Source organism: Vitis riparia, chromosome 19 (assembly GCF_004353265.1).
Source record: "Vitis riparia cultivar Riparia Gloire de Montpellier isolate 1030 chromosome 19, EGFV_Vit.rip_1.0, whole genome shotgun sequence".
Classification (NCBI taxonomy): domain Eukaryota; kingdom Viridiplantae; phylum Streptophyta; class Magnoliopsida; order Vitales; family Vitaceae; genus Vitis; species Vitis riparia.
The window spans coordinates 24,362,371-24,386,756 of record NC_048449.1 but is presented as its reverse complement, the minus strand read 5'-3'; the positions used below and the strand labels follow the sequence as shown (position 1 = coordinate 24,386,756).

Sequence of the window (24,386 nt, the reverse complement as noted above, 5' to 3'; positions counted from 1 at the left end):
CAGAGGCGAAAGGATGCCACGTGTCCAGTAGAAGGGTGCCTTGCGAGGTCAAGGCAGTCTGCCACATGTCTGCCCAGGGGAGGTCCTTACAACTACTTTTAAGGTTGGGGAAGCTTTTTCGAACAAGAGTCCATATATGTTCATGAGTCTATACGTTCATGGATGTGACAATCTTAGGGTTCTTTGTATCATTGTTGGTATTTTTAGGATTTGAATCTCAAATATATCTCTAGTTCACTTGTCTCCCACAATCTCTTTGTGCTAGCAGCTTCATGACAATTGATCTTCAAAACTCTCCATGAACTTGTTTTAATTTTTTTGTTTTTAAAATTTGATAGTAGAAATTAAAAAAATTTCAAATAAATTTTAAAATAAACAATTATCACTCAACCCATAGGATATATTTCACTTTACCAAAACAACACCACCAATAAGCATTAGAAAACAATCCAAAATCACCAAAAAAGATCCTATAGAACTCATGGGAAAAAAGTTCTTGAATGCCAACTAGATTTGGGAATCTTAATATGTTCACTCATCAATATATTATATTCATATGCAAAAAGGTAATAGACCAGCAATTTATATTAGGAGTTGCTAAAAGTTATCTCATTGCTTCAAAGAGATTGTTCTCAAAGAGTCAGACACTGTTGAAACTTTTTCTTCTTGATTGTTTGCTCTGTTTCCTGCTTGCCAAACAAATGGTCCCAGGAAAACTTACTTGTTCCATAACATACCAGATTCAGCTTCTCAGTTGTGTTTCCGGGTAGAGGAGCCTGCAGACTGTAGCTACCAATCAAGAGAGAATGTTCCAAAATGCAGAACATGCAACATGCTGTTCTTCATTGTAGACTTCGCAGGGTTTTCTGAGATCTTTGCTGCCATTAATATAACCATAACTGAGTCATCTCCAATTGCACGCTCAAGTCCTCCAAAACCTGCAACAGAATCAGCTGACTCTCTGGTTAAAGAGATCATACAGCTGCAGATCATTTGTATAATGTATGAGGCTCAAGTGCAGAATGAGAAAGCCAGGTTAAACAGATTTTAGGAATTGTTTTCTGCTGAGAAATTTCCACTTGTTTAGCATGAAGCTTGGTATAGTTGACTACGATGTTTGGTGTCATTTCTGTGAAAGCTGTTATGGTCAGGATTTTTGGGTTCAAAATGTTTTAGCGAGTTCCATACCACAGCCCACCAAGCTAGTTTTTGACATAATTTTCAGTGATATAACAAAAACAGTATGTGATTCTACATCGGTTAGAGGAAAAGTTCATGCCATTAACTTTATAAATGCATTTTAAAACTGTGAAAATTCATTGACTCCAACACGAATTATATTTTTATAAGAGGGGGCAAGTTGTTACAAATGGCATTGAAGTCGATTACTAACCCTAATGAAAAACACTAGTTGGTCCCTTGAGGCATGTGTCTGTCTGACCCCTCAATCCCATAAAACATGACGAGGACGTCATGACTACATGGATAGTAATTGTGATATTTCACATTAGTAAGGGAAAAAAAACTCATAACACTAAATATGTAATGAGCTCCTCTGTGCTATAAGGATGTTTATTAAAGCCGCAAGAGCTAATTTGCCCTAGAACTGACAATATCTACATAGGTTGGAATCCATCTAATCAAGATTAAAGAGAAGTTTTCACCTATTCTTTTCGATGAGTCCATCATCACTAATAGCCAGTCCCAAAATTTCGAGACGCCGCAGGGTAACGGTACTACATCACTGCTCTAAGGCTTCGCAGTTTTACAGATTTAAGGAGCAGTTCAAATGCAAAGTCAATTAAACACAAGGTTTAAACCAAGAAAGAAAAGAGATTGCCTTACTCAGCTCCAAGCCACATCTGGATGATACAAATGATCTGAGCTTATCAGGGAACTTCAAACATTAAAAATCCAGTGATCCATTAAGTCATTGATCTGCCAATGGAGATTTTCAATATCCCAGTGCTTCTTTTCCTAGAAATCTTTTACCAGTAGAGACTCGCAGCAAGCCATGGTCTATGTTATTCAAAACAAAGTAGCAACTTCAGAGAGAAGGAAACAATTACATTTGCACACAAATGATAACAAAATAGGTAAGTTTTGCCATTGAAACGATTCATTACATGCGTACCAATCACCTACAAAACTGCCAACTTCCTTCAAAAAAGAGTTTAACGTAGTAGATATATAGTTTATAACCATCCTCATACCTACATCCATTCCTATAAGGATTATCAACAAAAGAAAAATACCTGGTAATTCGGGAAATGGAATGCAATTCACCTACGGCATATTGATTCAGATTTTCTATCTTTGTCAATCTCAATCTATAGGGGCAGATTTTCTTGTGAGGCAAATAAAGTAGAAAAGGGGAAGTGCATCATCTATATCCATATCCATCATATTGAAGAAACTTAAACCAAATTCCAAGTTATTCGTACCAATTATCAAAATAGATTTATATCTATGTAAGTTAGAGGGCTTTTAACATGCTATGGTATTTTATAACTCCAGATTTTATTTTATTTTATTTTATTTTTTTATAGATTTCAGACAAGATCAAAAGCACTGTGTTCCAGGTTTCATGTAACCCTTATTATTTCTTTGTTTCAGAGAAATTAACGCACCTAGAATATTTCTAGTAGAGAGAATGCATGTAGGTATTTTGAATTTTGTACGAGACTCAAAAATGTCCAAAATACAGAAATCTACCAACCTTAGAACCAAAAAGTTGAAAACAGGAGCAGAAGCTGGTTTTAAAGCATGAGGCTGATGCAATTCAGCCTGCAACTCAGACTTAGTTATCACCAAAAATCCTGACAGGAGCATAATCCATCCCTGAAATGATGAAACCTCAAGGAATCTCTCACAATGATCTTCACCCCAACAATCTTGGCCATGAACTTGATCGCATTATGGCAATCTCCACATATTCTCAGATTCTTAAATACCCGAATCGATGACTCCCCATTCAGATTAAGTATACCAAAAGCAACAGCAAGTTTCTCACTATGGTTGCATAAAACCTCCTCTTTCTCTTCTTGATCAACATCTTGCAGCACAAAATCAGTGTTGGGCAAATACCCTGCAATTCTCATCTTCTCCCCCATATAATCCAAAAATCTGTAGATCTCATCACTCTGATCATTACTTTTATCACCAACAACAAAAGTATGGACTCTGTTTCTCACCTGAATCCAACTACAACCTGGATTTTTAGTAACTCCTTTGTCTCTCATCAATTTTCTAGTTTCTGATGCTTCACTCCATAGTTTGGCAGAAACAAGTATGTTGGATAAAAGTACGTAGTTTCCAGGGTTATCTGGTTCAATCTCAAACAACCGGTTTGCTGCAATTCGCCCCAACTCTACATTCTTATATACTCTACAGCCACCGAGCAGTGCTCCCCAAGCACCAGCAGTTGGTTCAATAGGCATTTTTTTTATGAACTCATATGCCTCTTCTAGGCGACCAGCTCGACTTAGTACATCTACCATACACGAGTGATGATCTGCATCAGGTTCAACTGAGTGATCTCTGCTCATCGAATCAAAAATCAAGAGACCTTCATCAACAAGACGTGAATGACTGCAGCCAGATAAAACACCAGTAAAAGTAACAGAATTAGGCCTGACCCCAGAATCCACCATTTCTCGGAAGAGCAACAAAGCCTCCTCTCCATTCCCATGCATTGAGTTGGCAATGATCATCGTGTTCCAAGAAACAGTATCCCTTTTCGTCATCATACTGAAAACCCTACGAGAAAGTTCCAAGTCACCACACTTAGCATACATGAAAACCAAAGCAGTGGTAGTTGTTAAGTCCTGAAAAAACCAATGCCTAAAGATATATCCATGAATCTGTTTGCCTCCCCTTAAGCTCTCTAAATTTGTGCAAGCAGGCAAGACACTAGTGATTGTGATTTGGTTAGGTTTGAATCCTGAATTTTGCATTCGACTGAGGACCTCTAGTGCTTTTTCAGTTCGTCCATTTTGCATGCATCCCCCAATTACAGCATTCCACGAAGCATAATTCAATTCAACCCCTTCACTCATCATCCTACCAAAAACACTAAGACCCTTCTCACATTCTTTGTTCAAGAAATATGCCGTTATAAGTACATTCCATGAAACAGTGTCTCTACGAGACATGCTATCAAACACCAACTGAGCTTGCCTAATGCTTAAACAACTAGCATACATGTTTACAAGAGCACTACTCACAAACACATTTCCTCCCATTCCATTTCTCACAACAAAACCATGAACCTCTCTTCCTGATTTCAAATCTTTCAAATCCGTACAAGCAGGAAGAATTGAGGACACTGTAACCGAATTGGGTCTTTCCCCATTCAATCCCATTTTGCGAAAAGCTCCCAAAGCCTCTCTCAGAAGTCCACAATTCACATAACAAGAAGCCATCGAGGTCCAGCTAATCACATCCCTGAAAGGCATACCATCAAAAACCAGCCTAGCACCTTCAGAACACCTGCACTTCCCATACATATCAATCAATGCATTACCCAACAAAACATCCGAACAAAACCCGAAACGGATTGCATCCTCATGGACCCTTTTGGCATTCATAACATCCCTCAAGCTGGCACAAGCCTTGGCCACAGATAACAGTAACAATTTATCGGGTTCAACGCAGTTCTTGTGCCTAAAATCATTGTAATATTGTATGGCTTCCAATGAGCGACCATGTTTAGTGAGAGCTGAAATCAGAATAGTCCATGTAGGGAGGTCTGGTTGGGGAATTTTATCGAACAATTGGCGTGCACGTTGAAGATCGCCAGAATTGGAATAGACTTTAATGAATTTGAGAGCCAGGTGGGGTGGAAGGCTGGTGGGCAACTTGGAAAGCATGTGAGCACGTAGTTCGTCTCTGGTTTGGAAAATATCAGAGGGCAGCAAAGCCTTTCAAGCGCAGCTATGAAAAATACGTTACAGAGTTTGAATCAAACATCATACTCGGAAAGTCGGAATATATCATCTTTGTCGACGTTTTTGGAGAACCGTTTTTGTGCCTCAACGTTTCGGAAAACAGCTTTTATCTATTTTTCAACAAAATAAGTTACAACTGGGTTATTAAACCGATTCACCAAGATCATCTTGTGGTATTAAAAAATATTCCTCACGGTAGAAAAAAAAGCGTCAACTTTGGTGACGTACGTATTTATTTTTGAAAAATGAAATACAATTGACTGAAGTCGGCAAGAATAAGATGGTCAATTAAAAGCGAAACAATCCCATATTTTCTTCATACCTTTTATTTAATGATCAAGATGATATCAAATTGATACCACAGCATTGGCAAAATGAAAGTCATTGAATAAGATTTCACTTCAAGTGGTCCACTTGAATGTGACCTTGAAGCGAGAGGCAAATCTAAATGAAGTGATGGGGCCAACTGGGCAAGGCCACATAAAATGATTGGGCTAAGGGATCCTTGATTTGGATGGGCGATAAATGAAGGCGGTGGTGTGCATACATCAAGTAGCCAATTAGAAAACAAAGACCGACCTAAAAAGGGAAGAGAAACAAATTGTAACACATTTTGGAATTGTATAAGGCAAGTGGGATCGTGACTTGACACAAATTTTTGACTAAATCAAGGGTATAGAAACAAGGACTTTTGAGGCATTGTTTGGAACCTCGTTGTCCTTGAAATTGGGTTGATTGTTCTTTTTTTTTTTTTTTTTTTTTTTCTTTTGTTTAATGCTAGTAATGGTAGGATAAAGATGAAGGGTCTCTTTGGTAAATGGTGGTAAAAAATAATTTGTGAAAATTGTTCTGCAACTTATTTAGATTACGCGTTTTATGGAAGGTCCCTTCTTGGGTATCTTCCTCCACACCTCATGGTGCACTGGTCTCAATAAAATTACTAATGACAAAAATGTGTCTTATCCATCCTTTTGAGGTAATTACTAACCTTAGTTATAATTATAAATAGATCTGGATAAGGTAAAAATCGCATTCCTACAATTATAACTAAGACTAGTAATTACCTTAAAATGATGGATAAGACACATTTTTGTCATTAGTAATTTTATTGAAACCAATGCACCATGAGATGTCGAGGAAGATACCCAAGAAGGGACCTTCCGTAAAACGCGTAATCTAAATAGGGTAGATCCTCACATTAAATTCTAAGTGTTAGTTAAACTTTATGTGGTATTTTTCAATGGTAACTCTCTAATTTTTAATAAAATAAAATTTTATTTTGAAATTTGAAGTATTTTTAAGATGCTTTTAATATTTTTTTAATATATTTTAGAAACAAACATAGTCTAATTGTTTTTTTAATACATAAAGAAGACAAAGATAAGTTAAGACCAACGGCCCAAAGGAGATTGTCGGTACCGGTTTTCATTTTTTTTGGACCGTCCATATTTCATTGACAACTATATAAAAATTAAATAAATAAAAAAACCACCCTAACCGCCCATAGAAAAGGCCCATTCTTCCTTCAATAATGCACAAAATTAGTGGTAAAGCCGTCCAAATCTCTCATTAGATAAGATTAAATTTTATTATTAAATAAAAATATATTAACAATATTATTAATTAATAAAATTTATTAAAGAAGGTCAAATCATTTTGTTTATGTACAAATATCTTCATGGATCATTCCCCACATGGACCACCCATATATTAATTTCAACTATTCAATTACTTAGCTTTGAAGGTAAATATTCTTTTCTTTTTTGAAGTCATTTGCACTCAATGAATGAGTATAACATATGAATGAATACGACATATGAGTAAGGTTCAAAGTATGCTACCAAGGAGTATGCTTTTAATTGCTATGTGCCATTATTTGGTATTCTTAACTTATTGGTGAATTAATGCCATTTTTCTATGCTATAGTATAATGATTTTAGGTTATATTTGATGCTTGAAAAAGTTTGAGGAAAATAAAATTGAGAGTAAAATGTAAGAAAATAAAAATTCGTAAAATCATTTTCCTGTTTAATTGTGAATGAAAAATTTGGAAGAAAAAAACATTGAAAAATACAGTTTGATCAAATTTTCTTACAAATGGAACATGTAAATTTGAAACGAATTACCTTAATCATAATTCATTCAAATTATTTAGACTTATTTTCATTCTCATTTAAAAAGGGTATTTTTTCTAATTCTAAATTATGTTAAAAATAAATATTATACTTTTTTATTAAAAAATATTTTCTAATATATTCTGAAAAAAAAAAAATCAACAAATTAAATTATTTTTATTTAATTATATATATAAGGCAATATTCAATATCGTACTTAAAAAAAAAATTCTAAAAAAAAATTCTAAAATCTACTTATAATCGATATATGTTTTCTATTTTTTATTGGTTTATGATTTTCTCAAATCCGTTTTATTGAAGATAGGATAAACACAATAAAAAAAACTCAGTCTTATTATCATTTTTGAACTTTCTCACTTTTTTTTCTTCATCTTCTTGATAACAACTAAATAAAAAAGTATTTTTTCCCACATTTTTTCTTTTTTAATATCCAAACATATCTCAAGAAATATTAATTTATTTCGTATAAATTCAAGCTTCATGGAAAAGATTGAATATAAATTATTTTAGCTTCATAAAAATTACAAAAAAAAAAAAAAAACTATATTATATAAGAATCCCATCCATGGAATTTGGCTAGAAATTCTCCCAAGATCCAATCTTGGATTCAACGTGTCCTCCTCTTTCTTCATTTATCATTCCAAGTCGAGAGTAGTGGGCAACCATGTAGCTTTAAATGTGAGGCATTAAACCGACCACTATCTTCCCCTACTCACGCACCCACTCATCCATCCCTACACCCTCACTTCCACACCATCCATCTTCCCAAATCAACCCATTATTTCAAGATCAAATATATCTATTATTATTTCTGCTTTTCCTCAAACCACATGTATTAGAAGGCAGATTTTAATTAAAATTTTAAAAATATTAATCACCCTTATGTTAATGAAAATAATTTTTAAATACCATATCATTATTCTAGAATCATCATGATGTTCGTCTTCCATAGGATCGAACGGTAATGGGATGCTAGACCACGGAAGCACACCCTATCCGTGCCCAAAAATCCCTATTGTGCAATAAAGGAATTTCTGTCAGGAAAAAATGATAGTGGCATTCATGTAAAAATGTGAAAGAATAGGGGCAAATTCATAGTCCGGCCAATACTTTTTTATTTGACTAGGATCGCCGAATATATCGGTGCAGCAGACAGCGACAAATTCACAATTGACAAATCGATAGAGAAAAAAAAAAAGTGAGAATTTTAGATAGAGAAAGTCGGAAAATTTTCTAGAGAGAGAAAGAAAGGGAGCCGTTTTTTTTTTTTTTTTTTTTTTTTTTTTTTTTAAATATTTTGTCCGAAAGCTTTGAAATTTGCACACGAGGAAGAAGTAGAAAAAATCGCCAGAGGGAGAAAATGAGGGAAACCGAGGGAAAATAAGGGAAAATACGGATTTTTCTCGGTATCCGAACAGCTTTTTTTCTCTTCTTCTTGAGTTGCAGTGACTTGCTGATTCACAGAAAATTTCTTCTGCGAAGCTATGCCTGTGTTCTGGAGTGAGTTTCGCAGGAGCATTGCTGTTTTCAGGTACAGATTTGGATTTCCGAGTTTGTGCTTTTTCTGATCTCGCTTCCGTTGTGGATGTTTCTACTGATTTGTCTTTGATCTCTGATGAATATGAGTTTTTGTATCAAGTCAGGGTTCTTCTTGTGGTATTATTGTCGTTAATTTTAGTGGTAATGGTGGATGGCAAGTCTAAAGCTCTTGTTCGTTGAATTCGGAGTTGTAGTTATGAGAAGAAGTGGAAAATGGAAAGCTTTGATTGATCTTTAGAAATTCAGATTACTATTGATGGATTTCACTTAATAAATAATGAGTATAATTATTTTTTTGATGATGAATTATTATTATTAGAATAATAATAACAGGAAATATAATTGACTGTAGCATATTAATTAATTAATAATCAATCTGTAACTTTTTTAGGCCTTGTTTGGATTGAATTTAAATAAGCCAAAAGCTCTGTTCTTAGCTCAACAAGAGATCGTATTACAGGTTGACTAACATTGTTAAAAGAGTTTATGGCTTAAAAAGAACTTAATATAGAAGCTGGAAAAATGATTTATAGAAGCTCCGTGTTAATTTATGCAAATATCTATTTTATACTTAATAAAAATTTATAATATTAATATTTACTGTTTAAAATTTATGACTCTAGCTTTGACTTTACCTTCTTGTCAAAGCCAAAAATAGAAAGATATCCCAAGCAAGCCCCTCCTTAGATATATTAATGGGTTTGTTGGAAGAACTGTTGTGCTGGCTTTTTAAAATGTGTTTTGAAGTTTAAACCAGTGCTCAAAAGTGATTTTTTTTAAAATGATTTGAATTTTATAAGTTGGGACTTCAAACTTGAAGGATGTACAAATGATACATCACACAGTAATGCCACAAAAAGGCGGGGGGGGGGGGCAGGGCAGAGTTGAATCCGGGTATCTACATGCTTTATTTTGTTTCAGTTGTGTAGGTGAGATATTGGAAAGTTCATTACTATTAAGATATTATAGAGTTTTCTATGCAAGTTATTCCTTAAGGCAATGCACTGAGCTGTTGCATTTGAAACTTGATTTATGTAAGCCATGATTACAGTGTTATAAAAAAGTCAATGAGTATGTGACACTTAATCTATGAACTGAATGGACATTACTTTGTTGACAATTTTTATTTTTATTTTTGACCTTTTTAAACTTAAAATGCATCTTTTGGTAATTGATATGATACACAACTTGAAAACCATATCTTTTTAGGATATAGAAGATTGAAACAAGTCTAATTCTAAGTAGTGTATTGATGATTTTCATAAATTAGTTATGGAAGAATTTACTCTAGCCTTATTACATAAGTATAAAAATGTAAATAACAGTGAGGAAACTTGCTTATTTAGAAAACTTTTTAGCTGATTGTGCTGAGAAATTTAAAGAAACCCAAAATTAATTGTAGTATGACTTTAGGGGTTCAATACATTTTGGGCTTCTTAATTTTTCTTACTTTAAGGAAAAATCTTTTATTATCAAATCCTTTTCTGCTTTTTGATCCTTTTCTCAAACAAAAAGAGTTTTCTACACATTAGTGGTCTTAATGGGTAAAAGAGGTTGAAAAAGGAGACAAAAGGGGAATGGAAACCCCTTTCAATTTTGAGACTTCTGACTGGAACATATATGGTTGTGAAAATTGAGTCTGGAGCATTTAAGCAAAATACTTTTTGAAACTGTGATAAGTTAGGACTTCCTCATTGAGTCACCTTTTTGTTTCAGTCCATTATCCCAAAAAAAAGGTTTAATTGACTGAATATTTCAGTATCATTTGTGACATCCTTTTGCCAAACAACCTGAAGTATTCTATGCATAATAAATTGAAACATTTTATTCATTCGCAAAACTGAAGTCTTTCAGAATGCCTTGGCCGTATTAATGCATAATTGAGGATGACTGCATATGACTCTTAAAATGTAGCAGGCATAGGTGATGCTGCTTCTAACCGTATGACTGTATTAGACCATGAACTACATCTGGGTCCATTTTCTCTAAAACTAGTAACTGGTTAGCTTAGCATGACATTCATGAAAAAAATTGACAAAATTTTAATCCAGTAATTAATGAGCTGACTGTCTACATGGTACAGTAGTGAAATAAGAGGTGAGTTTTATACTGTTTGATTTTAGTTCTTGCCCTTAAGTCAGGCACCTTTATTTCATTAGTCTTTTTTTCTTATCAAAAACAGAATATTCATTTATATATATTTGAAAGTATAGTACAAAATATTCATTGATTTTGTAAATCATTCTCAAATTTACAAAATCTAATCAAAAGAAGTGGATAAACTTTCTCCAGTGTGCTAAGGAGACTTATACATTGATATAGTACCGCATGAGACTATACCAGGAAAACCGACTCAACACTCATGGGGGCCTATATTTATAAATCTTATACTACTATAATGCACCATGCATTCAGCTATACAGCAGAAGGGCCTAGATTTGATGTATGACTATTTGTGTACACTTGTTATGATAGATCTTGTACTGTTTGGACGTGTTCTTGCAAAGAGAAGATATTGACTACTGTTTATGGTCCCCAAATGACATTTTTGAGCTTAGTAGACCATTGCTTTTTAGAATTTTTTACTAGTGACTTCCTTAAAAATATCTCCATTCCCTGGAACCAAGTTGAAACTGATGGTAAAAAATCTTACAAGCTACAAGATAGATTTCTTATATTGGAGTCATGGAACCCATCAGTGGTTGGGTCTTACACCACAATCACTGTACTTAATATATGGTGCTCAAATAGGATGCACTATTCTGGACTTTTCTTTAATGATAAATTTAAGCTGAATTGCCAGATAACTTGTCCATATTTTATAGCCTTGCTGTTGCCTGCCGGGTAGAAACAATATTGTTTTAGAATTTGCATTTTTTTTGGATTGGTTCTTAATTGCTTTTCTGCATCTTAAATTTCTTTCTTTTCTTTGCCTTTTAGCTTGGTAACAATCTGATAATATTATTTAGCAAGATTTACTTAGGGAATGATGGTTATTCCTCAAATGCAAAAAGGTGATTATATTCTTGTTGAGAAGGTTTTAGATCCCCTACTGCAACTAATGCTATGTAAAATGTCATGATTATGTAAAGTTTCACTGGAGGTGATCGGTCCATGGTCTTGTGGCCTTCCAAAAAGGAAAAACGAGAGCAACTAGATTTTGGTGTTCAGTTCATTTAATTTTTTGCCAATATTCAATTCCAGCTATCAAAATTATGAAGAAATTTAAGCTTCGAGTTTACTCATATGATCTTACTTTAAATCTGCAGGAGTTAATATTAAGGTGTACAAATGGGGAAAGAAAAAACAAAACTTGAGGCATTTGCTAGACTTACTATTTCGTTTTCTTTTACAAGCATTTGTTTCATGTTTCTCTTTATTTGACTCAAAATTGATAGTTTGATTCTGGGATCTTCTTATGTTTTTATTATTCGATAATCTTGTTGCTTAAACTTTTCTCTTGACTTTCCTTAAGGTTATAAACTTATGTGGCCAGTGTGATATGCTTTGGAGGTGCTTTGGCTCATTGGAGAACATCGTATATTGTTGAAGCCATAAGAATTCTTGGTAACGATAACTGAAGCTGGAAATTTGCTGGATTGTTGCCTGTTTGAGCACCTACTGTAGGTTTTATTCCATTTCATTTTTATATTGGCTGATAAACTTTGTCTGCAAGTGAAGAATGTGCTTCGGTCAGTTTGGGATTGACTAATTTGTGTTATACACGATCCTGATGGTGTTTACATCCAAGTCTTATGCCCATTGAAGTTTAATTAGATGGAGGAAACCAAAAACATATAAACAATTTCAATATAATTCCATGGAACCTGGAAATGGGAAATTTTACCCTGAATCTCAGAGCTTTATGCTGGACCCAACAACTGCCATAAATACTGATACAAGACCTCCAGAGTTTAACAATTTGGAAGTTAAACCTGTGCGTAATTACTCCATACAGACAGGTGAGGAGTTTGCCCTGGAATTTATGCTTGATCGGGTGAATCCAAGGAATCAATTCATTCCAGATACTGCTGGTGATCCCCACTATGTACCAAAGTATACAGAATTGAAAGGGATTTTAGGCATCAATCATACAGGGTCTGAAAGTGGGTCAGATATCTCAATGCTTACAATTGTAGAAAGAGGCCCAAAAGAGTTTGAGAGAAAGAACTCTGCTTTATATGAAGACAGAAGTTACTATGGTTCTGTGCAATTGGTGCCACGGACTTCATCAGGGCATGATAGCAGTCGAGGAGTAATTCATGGGTATGCCTCTTCTGGAGCATCTGATAGCTCATCTACAAAGATGAAAGTTCTATGCAGCTTTGGTGGTAAAATCCTTCCCCGGCCTAGTGATGGAAAACTCAGATATGTTGGAGGTGAAACACGTATTATTCGAATAAGAAAGGACATTTCTTGGCAGGAGCTTGTGCAGAAAACGTTAATGGTCTTTAACCAAGCTCATATTATTAAGTATCAGCTTCCTGGGGAGGACCTTGATGCCTTAGTTTCTGTTTCTTGTGACGAGGATTTGCAGAACATGATGGAGGAATGTAATGAACTAGAAGATGGAGAAGGATCAAAGAAACTGAGGATGTTTCTGTTTTCTACAAGTGACTTGGATGATGCTTATTTTGGCCTGGACAGCACAGATGGTGATTCAGAGATTCAGTATGTTGTTGCTGTCAATGGCATGGACATGGGATCGAGAAAAAACTCAACTCTGCATGGTTTGGTAGGCTCTTCCTCAAATAATTTGGCTGATTTAGATGGGCAAAATATTGAGAGGAATGCCACTAGAGTTGCAACGGACTCTGTTGGCATCAGCACTCTGCCTTTGACAGGCACTATCGTCCCACCATCCACAATTCAATCTTCTCAACCAATTCTACCAAATTCTTCCAGTGCTTATGAAGCTGACCCACCGTTTTACCATGGCCAGATGATCTATCATGGAGAAACTAGTCAGCACATGCTGCATTATGGTTATCCTTCTCATCAATCTAATTGCACACCATATCAAGAAAGTACTAATCTGATGCCAGTTCATGGGCTGATGACTCAACAAGAAGGCTATGCTGAAGGGCAGCCATACATTGGCTTGCAAGTTCAGGATCCAAGTGTGCTAGTGAAGGAGGTAACTCTAAAAAATGATGCTTCAATTCAGCAAGAGAATATTCCTGAAAATATCTCTCCTTCAAAAAATGATTGTCTCATACCATCACAGCCATCTGATGGTGAGGTGATGGATCGCATTCCAGTTGAAGAAGCATTAGTCTCCATTTCTTCACTGGATCAATTTCCTTCAGGAAATAAGGGAAAGCACCACAAACCTGTGGAGATCTCTTCTTCTGTTGATGCTATGAATCAGGCACAGGTTCCTAAATCTGATTATGATCATCATCCCGCATCAAGTAGTCCATTTGCTCCTGTATATGCTGACCCTGGGTCTGGTCTAATGGATTTGAGCTACCTGGAGCCACCTGTGCTTCCTCAGAGGGTCTATTATTCTGAAAGAGTTCCCCGGGAGCAGGCAGAGCTGCTCAATCGGTTATCAAAGTCTGACGATTCACTTGGTTCTCAGTTTCTTATATCCCACTCACGATCTGATATTGAAAAGCAGGATTCAGTCGCCGAATCCACTGACAAACTGCGGAATGGAAATCTGGCTCCTCAAACTGAACAGTCCGTCTCAACTGGAGAAGCTATGGTTGAGGATATGGCTGTTAAGGCTGACCATGGAACAACCGGCACCAAAGATATTCCTAGGAAACTCCTGGTTGATGGAACAACTGAACCTGGATCAGAACTGCCTGCAATGAATCAAGTTGCTTCTGTTAAGCACTGTCAGGATCCTCTATCTACTCCACCGGAGCTTGATCAGGGTGAGATGTCTGGAAAGGATTTCACTAGTAATAACACTCTGGGAGTGGGGGATGCTCAAACTTTTGCTTGGACAGGAAGCTCTGTTGGTGTTTCCACGCCTGAGCAGGGAGATATCCTTATTGATATCAATGACCGGTTCCCTCGTGATTTCCTTTCCGATATATTCTCCAAAGCTGTACATTTTGCAGATTCCCCTGACATTAGCAAACCACAAAAAGATGGAGCTGGCTTGAGCTTAAACATGGAAAATCGTGAACCTAAGCATTGGTCATACTTTCAGAAGCTAGCACAGGGTGGATTTGTTCAAAATGATGTTTCTCTTATGGATCAAGATCATCTTGGATTTTCATCGGTCCTTACAAAGGTCGAAGAAGAAGTGTCTAAACCTTATCAATTTACGCCTTTAATGGCAGATGAGGTTTTGATAGGCCAGTTGGACTCACGAATAAGTTTTGGTGAAGAAAATCAGAAAGAATCACCACCTGGTAGGATTGCTGCTGACAGTACTGATTTGCATTCAGATTACAGTCCTTCTGAAATAAAGGAGAGTGACAGTGTACAATTTGATCGTATGATTGAGAACCTCAGAACACCAGATTCAGAGGGCGAGGTATATTTCTTCTTTTAATGGTGATTTGGTTTAAGAACTTTTCCTCGACCGTTATTCTTCTCTGCCTTTAGATTTTCTGATGACTTTGATGCTTTTAGGATGGGAAAATGGAAACCAAGAATATTGGTCGACCTCCTCTAGATCCTTCTATTGGAGATTTTGATATCAATACTTTGCAGGTATGATGCTTGTATCAGCATTTACATGTCCATATGATGACACATGGACTTTTTCTTCTTGTATTAAAAAAAAATAAAAAAATCAGTTGATATAGAAAGAGAATAAGTAATTTGATTCTATCAGTAATCCTTTCTCCTGAATAAGGAAAGTCCAACCAGCAAATGGGTTTCTCCAAATGGATGATTCTGTCACTGTGCCAAATTTATGGAATTAAAATTCTTCCATTCATTCATGGTTCTAGTGTGACCGTGATTCGAAATTTAGATAATGATTCTTCCATTTTCCAAATGAATGGTTCTTTAACCATAGGAACTACTTTTGTTGGGTAATCATGATTCCATTGTTCCTGATGGGAATAGACATTGTGGAGGCTATTTTCAATCCTCAATAAACGTGGTTTTTATTATATATTATTATTTTTTTCACTCACTTTTCTGTCAATGGGAAGATTAAACAAGTTCTGCATATTAGCTCTGAAATTAGAAAGGAAATTTGAACTTGTCATTTCCTTGGTTATCTAAAAGATAAGTGGTATCAAGTTTATTCAGATATAAAATTTTACCTTTCTACTGATGACTTCAATTTGGACATATTGCTTAAAAATTTTACCTTCTATTCATAGGAATCTTCTACATGCTGCCACTCTTCGAATGTCCTAAAAATGTGTGCTTCACTACTCCCTTTTCCGCTTTGTGCTTCTATGAGCATTAGACGAGGACAGGATTTAGATATACATGCATCGGACATTATGCTTGTCTTCATTTTTGAATCTGTCTGTCTAAGACTCTTTGATGTATTTATGCCAATGTTGGTGTTTGCTCATTATCAACATATGATTTCTGCTGGGACGCTCATAGTAGATCATAAAGAATGAAGATCTTGAAGAGCTGAAGGAACTGGGTTCTGGTACTTTTGGGACCGTCTATCATGGAAAATGGAGGGGATCAGATGTTGCCATTAAGCGAATAAAGAAGATCTGCTTCACAAGTCGTTCATCGGAGCAAGAAAGATTGGTAGCATTTCTTTAACTCCTGTTCAAGTGTATTTCCCCTTGTTTATGTGATGTCGTATCCACTTATTATGTGACTATATTGACTAATGTGCACCATTTGATAACAAGCAAATTGAAGTTTTGACTTTTCACTCCTTTTATTGCTCACTACTACTTTACTGATATTTCTATTTTTCTTTCCAATGTGTTTCTTTTATTATTAATACAACTTTTTATTTTTTCACTTTCTGCCATTTTCAGACCATAGAATTCTGGCGAGAAGCTGATATTCTCTCAAAGCTTCACCATCCAAATGTGGTGGCATTTTACGGTGTAGTGCATGATGGACCGGGAGCAACATTAGCCACTGTCACTGAGTACATGGTTGATGGTTCTCTTAGGCATGTTTTACTTCGCAAAGATAGGTAAGTTCTACGTGGTTTTTTGCAGTGAAAAAATTCAAAATTTCAAAATGACTTGTACATGAAAAGAGAAATTAAGGGCATGCTTGGGAACTAGTCTTAATTGTTTTCTATTCTTTAGAACAGAAAATAGTTTTATAATTTGAAAAACATGTTTGGAAAATTTTGGACTGAAAACAATTTTTTTTGAGAATTTGTTTAAAAACAGAGTAATTTTTGAGAAAATTTTGAGTTCTTTTCAAATATCCTTGTTATAGAATGTTTTGAGAAATAATTAGAAACACAGAGAATAGGTCGGAAACTTTTGCATCGTACATTAATAAGCAGTGCCTTCATGAAGAATGGGCTGAGATAACTGTTTTTCGTATTTGGGCTCAGAAACATAATTTTGTTTTTGAAAACAACTGAGAAATGTCTCTAAGAACTAATCTTAAAAACCAATTTTTGGGACTTTTTTGAAAAATGTTGTCAAGCTAGCCCTAGATCCTTTTATTATTTTCTCATAACATAAGCCTTGATGAATCTATTGCTGGTTCAGTGTTTCCATGTGGAAGAAATCCACATATATTCTCCTTCTTCCTCTTGATTATGTGATCTTATTTTTTCAGGTATCTTGATCGCCGCAAGCGGCTCTTAATTGCTATGGATGCTGCATTTGGAATGGAATATTTGCACTCAAAGAATATTGTGCATTTTGATTTGAAATGTGACAACTTGCTTGTGAACTTGAAAGATCCCCTACGACCCATTTGCAAGGTAATTATTTGTTTCTAACATTTTAGGAAAAAGACTTACACTGTCAAAAGTTTGGTTTCATATCATGCTTGTTGCTAATGTGATAGTTTCATTGTCGATTAACTTTTGTCAAGGAACCTAGAGGCTTCAGAGTCTAGCTGATGCCTAAAACATTGTAACTGCTTCTTTTCTCAGGTTGGTGACTTTGGCCTGTCAAAAATAAAGCGAAATACTTTGGTTTCTGGTGGCGTAAGGGGGACCTTACCATGGATGGCACCAGAGCTGCTTAATGGTAGCAGCAATAAAGTTTCTGAAAAGGTAAGTGTGACCTCGACAATTTTCCTTCTCTGACATGGCAAAGAAGTTAATTACAGAAAGGAAGCTTACACCCAACCTGATGGCAAGCTTCTATGTGAAACCTCCCTAACTGGTGGAGAAAATTTTTGAATTGCTTTCTACTGTTTCTACCAATATATTGAGAATCCAAAAGCATTAAAAAGGGAAAAAAAAATTATTAAGACTAGTTGGCTCTGAACATTCTACATATCTGGGTTTCATATTGAAAGAATAATCCTTGTGGGTAATCAGGCTGTCATTTCTTGTATTTCATCTAGTACAGAGATCTTGAACTTTACACCAGTTTCTAGTATCAATTAACCTTTTCTGCTGACCCACAGGTTGATGTGTTCTCCTTTGGTATCGTGTTATGGGAGATTCTCACTGGCGAGGAACCATATGCCAACATGCACTATGGTGCAATCATAGGTGCAGTTTTATTAAACTTTCCAAGTGTTTTTTTTTTTTTGTTTGTGTGTGTCAATCCTGTTATTGCAAAAAATTTCAATGTTGCATGTTACAACACGGATAATAAATTAACACCATTTTAGGACAAAGTCTGAAAGTGTGAAATGTTCAATTACATATTTGTCACGAGTCAAGAGATTACTGAATCTGAATGGAGGAGAAAGGAAAGAAGAAGCTACTTTTGATAAAAAAATCTACCTATAGGGAATAAAGTTCTGTTTATCAAAGATGGATCTGGCCTGGAAATGGAATTATTCAGAAACCTTTCATCTGTCAAAGCAGCAAAACCCTGAACCTCCATCTCATTCCTCTATCCAAAGCCCCTCCAGCTGCCTAGTTCCTAGTTGTTCTTCATCATCAGATCCTCTTCTCTAGTTAGCTTCGATAAAAGTGATATTTGGGATGGTTCATCGAACTTCCAAGGAAAGGAGTGATGTCTAATTCTCACCTCTTCTACCCCTGAGATGGAAATAAGGAGAGATGGCAAACAAAGGGACAGTGCCATCCAACCGAGAAAATTTTGGTTCTGATAACCTCAATTGTGCTAAAGTAGTTGGTCAGCCTTAGTTAAACACAGTTTTCAGATAGTCATATAGCTCAGTCTTCATATCAAAATTTACCCCAACCTCTAGGAATCCCATCCCATTTATCAATATAGTTCAGGGCCTTCATGCCTATAAAACAGTAATAGACTTGCTCTCCTGGAGCTATATTTCTCGTCATACATTCAGAAATGGTTACACCTTCAGTTGCTAAAACTTGTCTGTGTACAGGAGGCATTGTGAGCAACACATTGAGGCCAACCATTCCAAGCTCCTGTGATCCCGAATGGAGAACCCTAATGGAGCAGTGCTGGGCTCCTAACCCTGCAGTCCGGCCATCTTTCACGGAAATCACCGGTCGCCTAAGGGTGATGTCTGCAGCAGCCCAAACTAAAACACCAGGTCATAAGGCTTCTAAATAATGGTTCACTTGGATTCTGCCGTGAGTTAGCATATTTATTCATTCAATTGTACACTCTCTATAAGATAATGTGTCATATATATTCATTTTAGTGTTTGGGAAAATTGGCTCCCACAATTGTTTTTGAAATGTGAGGTCTAAATAGGTTTCCTATTTAAAAACTAAAACGTACATATATATGCATGTTTAATTTACAATATCTATTGGTTTTATTATTAATTTAGTACATATTTTTCATGTCTTTAGATTATAATGATATGATTTGAATTGAGTTGTACGGATGTGATTTCAACGGTTCGTAAGGCAGTTCTTATCCCAGCTTTGAGCTTTTTGGTCCACAATAATAGATTATGGGCACTTTGGTTTTGATTCACATTGGCAAAAAATTGATTTTTATTGTTAAGTTAAATCGAAACAAACTGAAACGATGTCAACTAACTTAATTTGATTATTATAATGACACAGAGCGAATCAATCACCGTCTTTCTTGAGTTCATTTACTTCAATTCTCAATGCATAAAAACTAATTAAAAATTGATACGATTTGATTTTAATGCTCAAAATTAAAATTGGAGTGATCTAACTATGCAGGGCGTTAAAACATAACATTAATCAACCGGCTGTTTTGTTCTGAATTAGATATAGGGGAATTAATAGCCGGAGAGTTAAGCCTCTATAAAGTTATAAACGACCAAAATGGATCATGATTTTAGAAAGTGTTTTTAATCTTCAAAAGTCTGTTAGTGATTTTTAAGAGTTTGGTAGTGATTTTGGAGAGTCCTTTATAAAGTTATAAACTGTCAAAAGTGATAATGATTTTAGAATGTGTTTTTAGGATTAAGAGTCTGGTAGTAATTTTAGAAATTGTTTTTCGTTTATAGTCTTTTTGAAACCAAAAAAAAAAAAAAATTATGAGTTTGGCAAAATCTAGGAAACGTATTTAAAAATTTGAAAATTATTTTTAATATTAAAAAAATTATTTATAACGTTTTTTATCAAAATATTTGATAAATAATTTTTTAAAAAATATTTAAAAATAATAATTTTATTAATAAATAAAAATACTATGGAAAACACTCTAAAAACATCTTAGAAAAAATAATGTCGAAACGGCACCTCAAGAGTACCAATAACAAACATATGAATGCTTTACACCATTCTGTGAACTTAAGCCCTGAAGATGCCATAGAATGTAAAGAATACACCACCATTTCTCTGAGTGAAAAAAAATGGAAATCTGAATATATATAGTTATGTCCATGACTGATCCAGAAAGAGGTTATGACGATGAAGCTTTAGCTACTTGCCATGCAGAAGCGAGCATGATCGGCTTCCCTTTCCACCCAAGAAGGAGGCATCCCTTCTCACAAGCCAGACTGTAGCCATCACACCCATAAACAGACAGCATCATCCGGGCCTGACTCATCGACTTCATCCCCACCACTTGAAACCCAGCTCGCCCCAGTTGCCTTCTCCACTGGTCTGCCCTCTCATGCCTCTCAATCCTCTCTGATCCCTCAAATGCAACTATGTTTCTTATCTCCTCCCCAAAGTGACCCCTCTCTATCTTCATCCTCTGTGGGCTGCTCCTCGGAAGACTGGCCTCTAGGGAGTCGAATATGGCTGAATAGTAGTGTAATGACTCCAGGAATCTCCCCAGGAAGAAGGGCCCGTTGTGGTTGGCGTCCTGCTCCACCACCGTCACCAGCGTCGGCCCGAGCTTCTTTATCGCTTGGAGGACCGCCTTGAGGGAGCCTCTGCTCTCTTTCACATACTTGTGAAGGTGCATTATGCTGTTCACAAATAAAACCTCTCCTTCCCTTACATCAAGGCTTTCTTTCGTTAGAAAGGCCGGGGTTGCAGGATCTGATACCGTGTTAAGCTGCAAGGGAACCCCCATTGTGGCGGCATACTCCGCCAGTTCTTTCAAGCTGGCTTTGAGCCCTGAGAGGCTGTCACCATCTTTAACCAGTCCGGTGATTCGGAGCTTTGGGGGCCCTTCTGGTTCTTGAGCTAGAGTCCTTATCAGGGAAGGCCATTGAAGGCAATGCTCCATTCCCAGATCAATGATATGAAGTGAGTCATTCCCTTTTCCAGTTTTAAGTATAGCTTCATTCGCAGCCATGAAACCGAAAGCAATGTAGGGAGTGGTCTGGTGAAGGAGATGAAAGGCTTCCATTTTCTCCTCTTTGTTGATGGAGGACACTGCCATTCTGCCATTGGCGAATGTCCCATTTGCATTCACATTCCGGAGATGCGAAAGCCGGGACTTCAGCCCCATGGCGAAGCAGTAGGAGACTCTCTGCAAGGAATCACCATAACAATTAGCAGACCTCCATATCCGGCTGAGCATGGAGTCTGCAAGCTGGGTGTCCCGGCAGCCTACCGCCTCAGCACATGCCAGCAATGAGTGCACCAGCTGGAGCCCTTGGTCCACCCCATGGCTCACCTCTTCCATGCTTGGCATCAGGTCTGTGCCACCTCCAAGATCCTCCCCCTCAACCACCATCCCTGCATCTTCATAGCCTTCATCCGCCATCTCAAACATTTCAATGGCTTCATCCCCTTGAAAATTATGATCAAACCCTTGTTGGCTTTCGAGGGCCTTGTTATCATCATTGCCGTAGTCGTTGTAGCCATCCATATTAATGAAGCTATCGACGAATTCATCTTCCTCAGAGGCAGCCAAGCAAGGGGGGCTGACAGCATTGTAAGGAGACCAAGGCTGATCAATCTCATTCATACCATCTTCCCACTCTCCTCCTCCTTGTTCTTGCTCGATTCGAGCCGGGCAAAACCTCCGAATGGCGAGTTCATGGTTGAAACTCTCAGTATGGGAGGGGAAGGAGAGCCAAGCATTCATGGCTGCCATCGGTATAGGTGGCTTCTTGGTGAGAAGACAGGATGGTTTTCTTAGGTTATGCTGCTTCTTTTTAACAGTGGTGAGTAGGAATATTCTGTGTTTTGAAATGAGAGGGCTTACCTCATTGTGAGTTAAACTATTCCAAGAAAAGTTTAGTATATTCTTGGGAAAATTTTTTGTTTGAAGCAAATAGGTAATTCCAAAGTGGCTATTCTTTGATGCTTCTCACATATATATTTCCCCACTCATTTTTCTTTTATTTCTTTTGAAAATAAAATAAAATAATAGGAAAAAAATAAAATATTTTTATATTATAAATTCCCTTTAGTGTTTTCCTATAAATATGTTTGACACTTAGGAATATTTTGAATTGAAACTTAATAAAGAGGCATGATTAATAACGTTTTGGTATATTCTTATCATTTCTATAACTCATTTTTTACATACGGTTATTATCCATCAAATCAATAGTATTAGAAAAAAAAATTAAAAAAATTAAAAAAAAAAGGGCATAAGTCAATGTAGAATTTAAGTTTCCCCGGCAACATTAGGCATCAATTTGGTGGAAAAATGAGGAGAAATCCGCTAAAATTAGGTGAAATTCCTTAGACTACAAAGCTTTAAAGGAGTTGTTTAAGAAAGTAACAGCGATGGCCGGCACTTAGAGGAGACAAAAAAACTTAGGGCCGGTTGAAGCTTAAGGGCTACTCAACCAATATTGTAGGACCCATTAATTATATGTTGTGATGTGTTTGTCATAAGTCAAATGCCCCTTGGTCGGCCAACAAGAAATGGGACATATTGGGTGGCCTAGGCTTTGAAATTAAGGTGTTGGTTGTAGCTTTCTTAATTAATAACATAATTTCTTACTTCTAATTAAGGTTTTCTATGATATCAAAAAACAATTTCTTGATATTGTATTAAAAAATAATTTCTTTTGAAGTGTTATTTATTACTATTTAAAGTTCTTTTCTTTCATTCCTAATTCTATTTGTTCCTACTTAAATCTCGTTTCTTTATATTTATGTCTCTTTATATTTATGTCCAATAGTCTAAATTTAATCATATATATCAAAGTTTGATATTTAAAATTCAGTATAATACAAGATCAGTATTATAAAACTTTTCTTTTTTATGATATCTTTTTTGTAATCTAGTATATGTATGACATATTTTAGTACGACTCAATTAACCTTCCTTCCTAATAATTTGGAAGTTCTTCTCAGATACAAAGAAATTATTCAATTATAGAACCAAAGGTCAGAGTTCTCCAACAAGCAATCGAAAAAAATTCTAGAGCATTCTTAGAATTAGGTATTGTTCCTCCAATGATCGTAGTACCAAGTAAGTTGGAGGATTTTAGGTAAATGCCACTTTTGAATAATAAGAAAGAGTTGCATTTGGATGTGTAAGTATGTTTACATTCATGATTTGTTTGTTAAATGGGTTGGGTTTAGGTAGAGAAATTATTTTGTTTAGTGTATTATAATTCACTCAATTATCAAGCTAAGTTAATATAATAGTTATGACCTAACTCAAGTAATGATTATTTGGTTTATTTAACTTTGCATATTTTTTTAAATTTATGAAAATACTAGGATTCCTTTTTATAATTTAATTGAAAAAAGCTAATGATGATAAACAATCCCCTCATTTTTCCACTCAATTAATGATGTTCTATTCTTCTTATAACTGTTACTTCTTATAGAAGCTCTATTCTATCTATACAGAAAGCAATTTCATATTTAATAAAAATTTTATGATATTAATATAAGTTAATCGAAACCTTAAAACCAATTAGCTACATAGTCTACAAGTCAAATGATGACTTCTAATCTCTAGGATTCGATAGCATATACTTCATTACATATTTGAGTCTATGGGAATCTCAATTCAAAAAAATTGGATGGAAATTAAGAAAATATATGTGAGCCTTTTTAAAGGTTTAAACAAGGTTTATTATCATTAATCGAATAATCCTAAATAATGAAGGACAAAATTTAGTATGTGTTTATTATATGCTTATTCCTCAAAAAATATATTTGTGAGAAAAATTGTAATTATCACGGTTTACACTCTAGAATCCCCTTTTTGAGAGAAAAATTATTTTTAAAATGATTTAATTTTTTTTTAATCTTGTTATTAATACTATATAAAGTAAAATCTCAAAACTAATTTTTGTAAGAAATTTGATTTTTTTTTTTTTTTTTGTAAAAATGCTTGTATAAAATAAAAAATATATAATCATGATTTTTTATAAGGTAACACACATAAATTGTTAACTGTTTTCGAAAACAGTTTTGAAAAAT

At 35.5% G+C, this 24,386-nt stretch overlaps 3 protein-coding genes across 6 annotated transcripts; 1 reads left to right on the top strand and 2 right to left on the bottom strand.

Moving 5' to 3' along the window:
* Nucleotides 1-587: 587 nt before the first annotated feature.
* On the bottom strand, nucleotides 588-5,362 carry LOC117908574 (pentatricopeptide repeat-containing protein At1g20230-like). 3 transcript variants are annotated; one of them, XM_034822222.1, is made up of 4 exons: nucleotides 5,272-5,362; nucleotides 2,720-5,059; nucleotides 1,846-2,019; nucleotides 588-938 (listed from the first exon to the last, which is right to left on the bottom strand). In XM_034822222.1, the coding sequence occupies exon 2, from the start codon at nucleotides 4,869-4,871 to the stop codon at nucleotides 2,808-2,810; it is 2,064 nt and encodes a 687-aa protein (XP_034678113.1). In that variant the 5' UTR covers nucleotides 4,872-5,059; nucleotides 5,272-5,362; the 3' UTR covers nucleotides 588-938; nucleotides 1,846-2,019; nucleotides 2,720-2,807. The 3 variants fall into 3 exon arrangements, with proteins under 3 accessions (XP_034678113.1, XP_034678112.1, XP_034678114.1); XM_034822221.1 differs by having other exon boundaries at nucleotides 2,720-5,313; XM_034822223.1 differs by lacking the exon at nucleotides 1,846-2,019 and having other exon boundaries at nucleotides 2,720-5,313.
* A 2,987-nt stretch (nucleotides 5,363-8,349) lies between these two features.
* Nucleotides 8,350-19,451, top strand: LOC117908836. Of its 2 annotated transcripts, none has more exons than XM_034822617.1 (9): nucleotides 8,350-8,615; nucleotides 12,120-15,119; nucleotides 15,218-15,298; nucleotides 16,160-16,312; nucleotides 16,552-16,715; nucleotides 17,321-17,468; nucleotides 17,643-17,765; nucleotides 18,125-18,212; nucleotides 19,025-19,451. In XM_034822617.1, exons 2-9 carry the CDS (start codon nucleotides 12,444-12,446, stop codon nucleotides 19,213-19,215), a joined length of 3,624 nt encoding a protein of 1,207 aa, XP_034678508.1. In that variant the 5' UTR covers nucleotides 8,350-8,615; nucleotides 12,120-12,443; the 3' UTR covers nucleotides 19,216-19,451. The 2 variants fall into 2 exon arrangements, with proteins under 2 accessions (XP_034678508.1, XP_034678507.1); XM_034822616.1 differs by having other exon boundaries at nucleotides 12,099-15,119.
* An 830-nt stretch (nucleotides 19,452-20,281) lies between these two features.
* Nucleotides 20,282-22,086, bottom strand: LOC117908742 (GRAS family protein RAM1-like). Its single transcript, XM_034822435.1, has one exon. It carries the CDS (start codon nucleotides 22,084-22,086, stop codon nucleotides 20,494-20,496), a length of 1,593 nt encoding a protein of 530 aa, XP_034678326.1. The 3' UTR covers nucleotides 20,282-20,493.
* Between the last annotated feature and the right edge of the window lie 2,300 nt (nucleotides 22,087-24,386).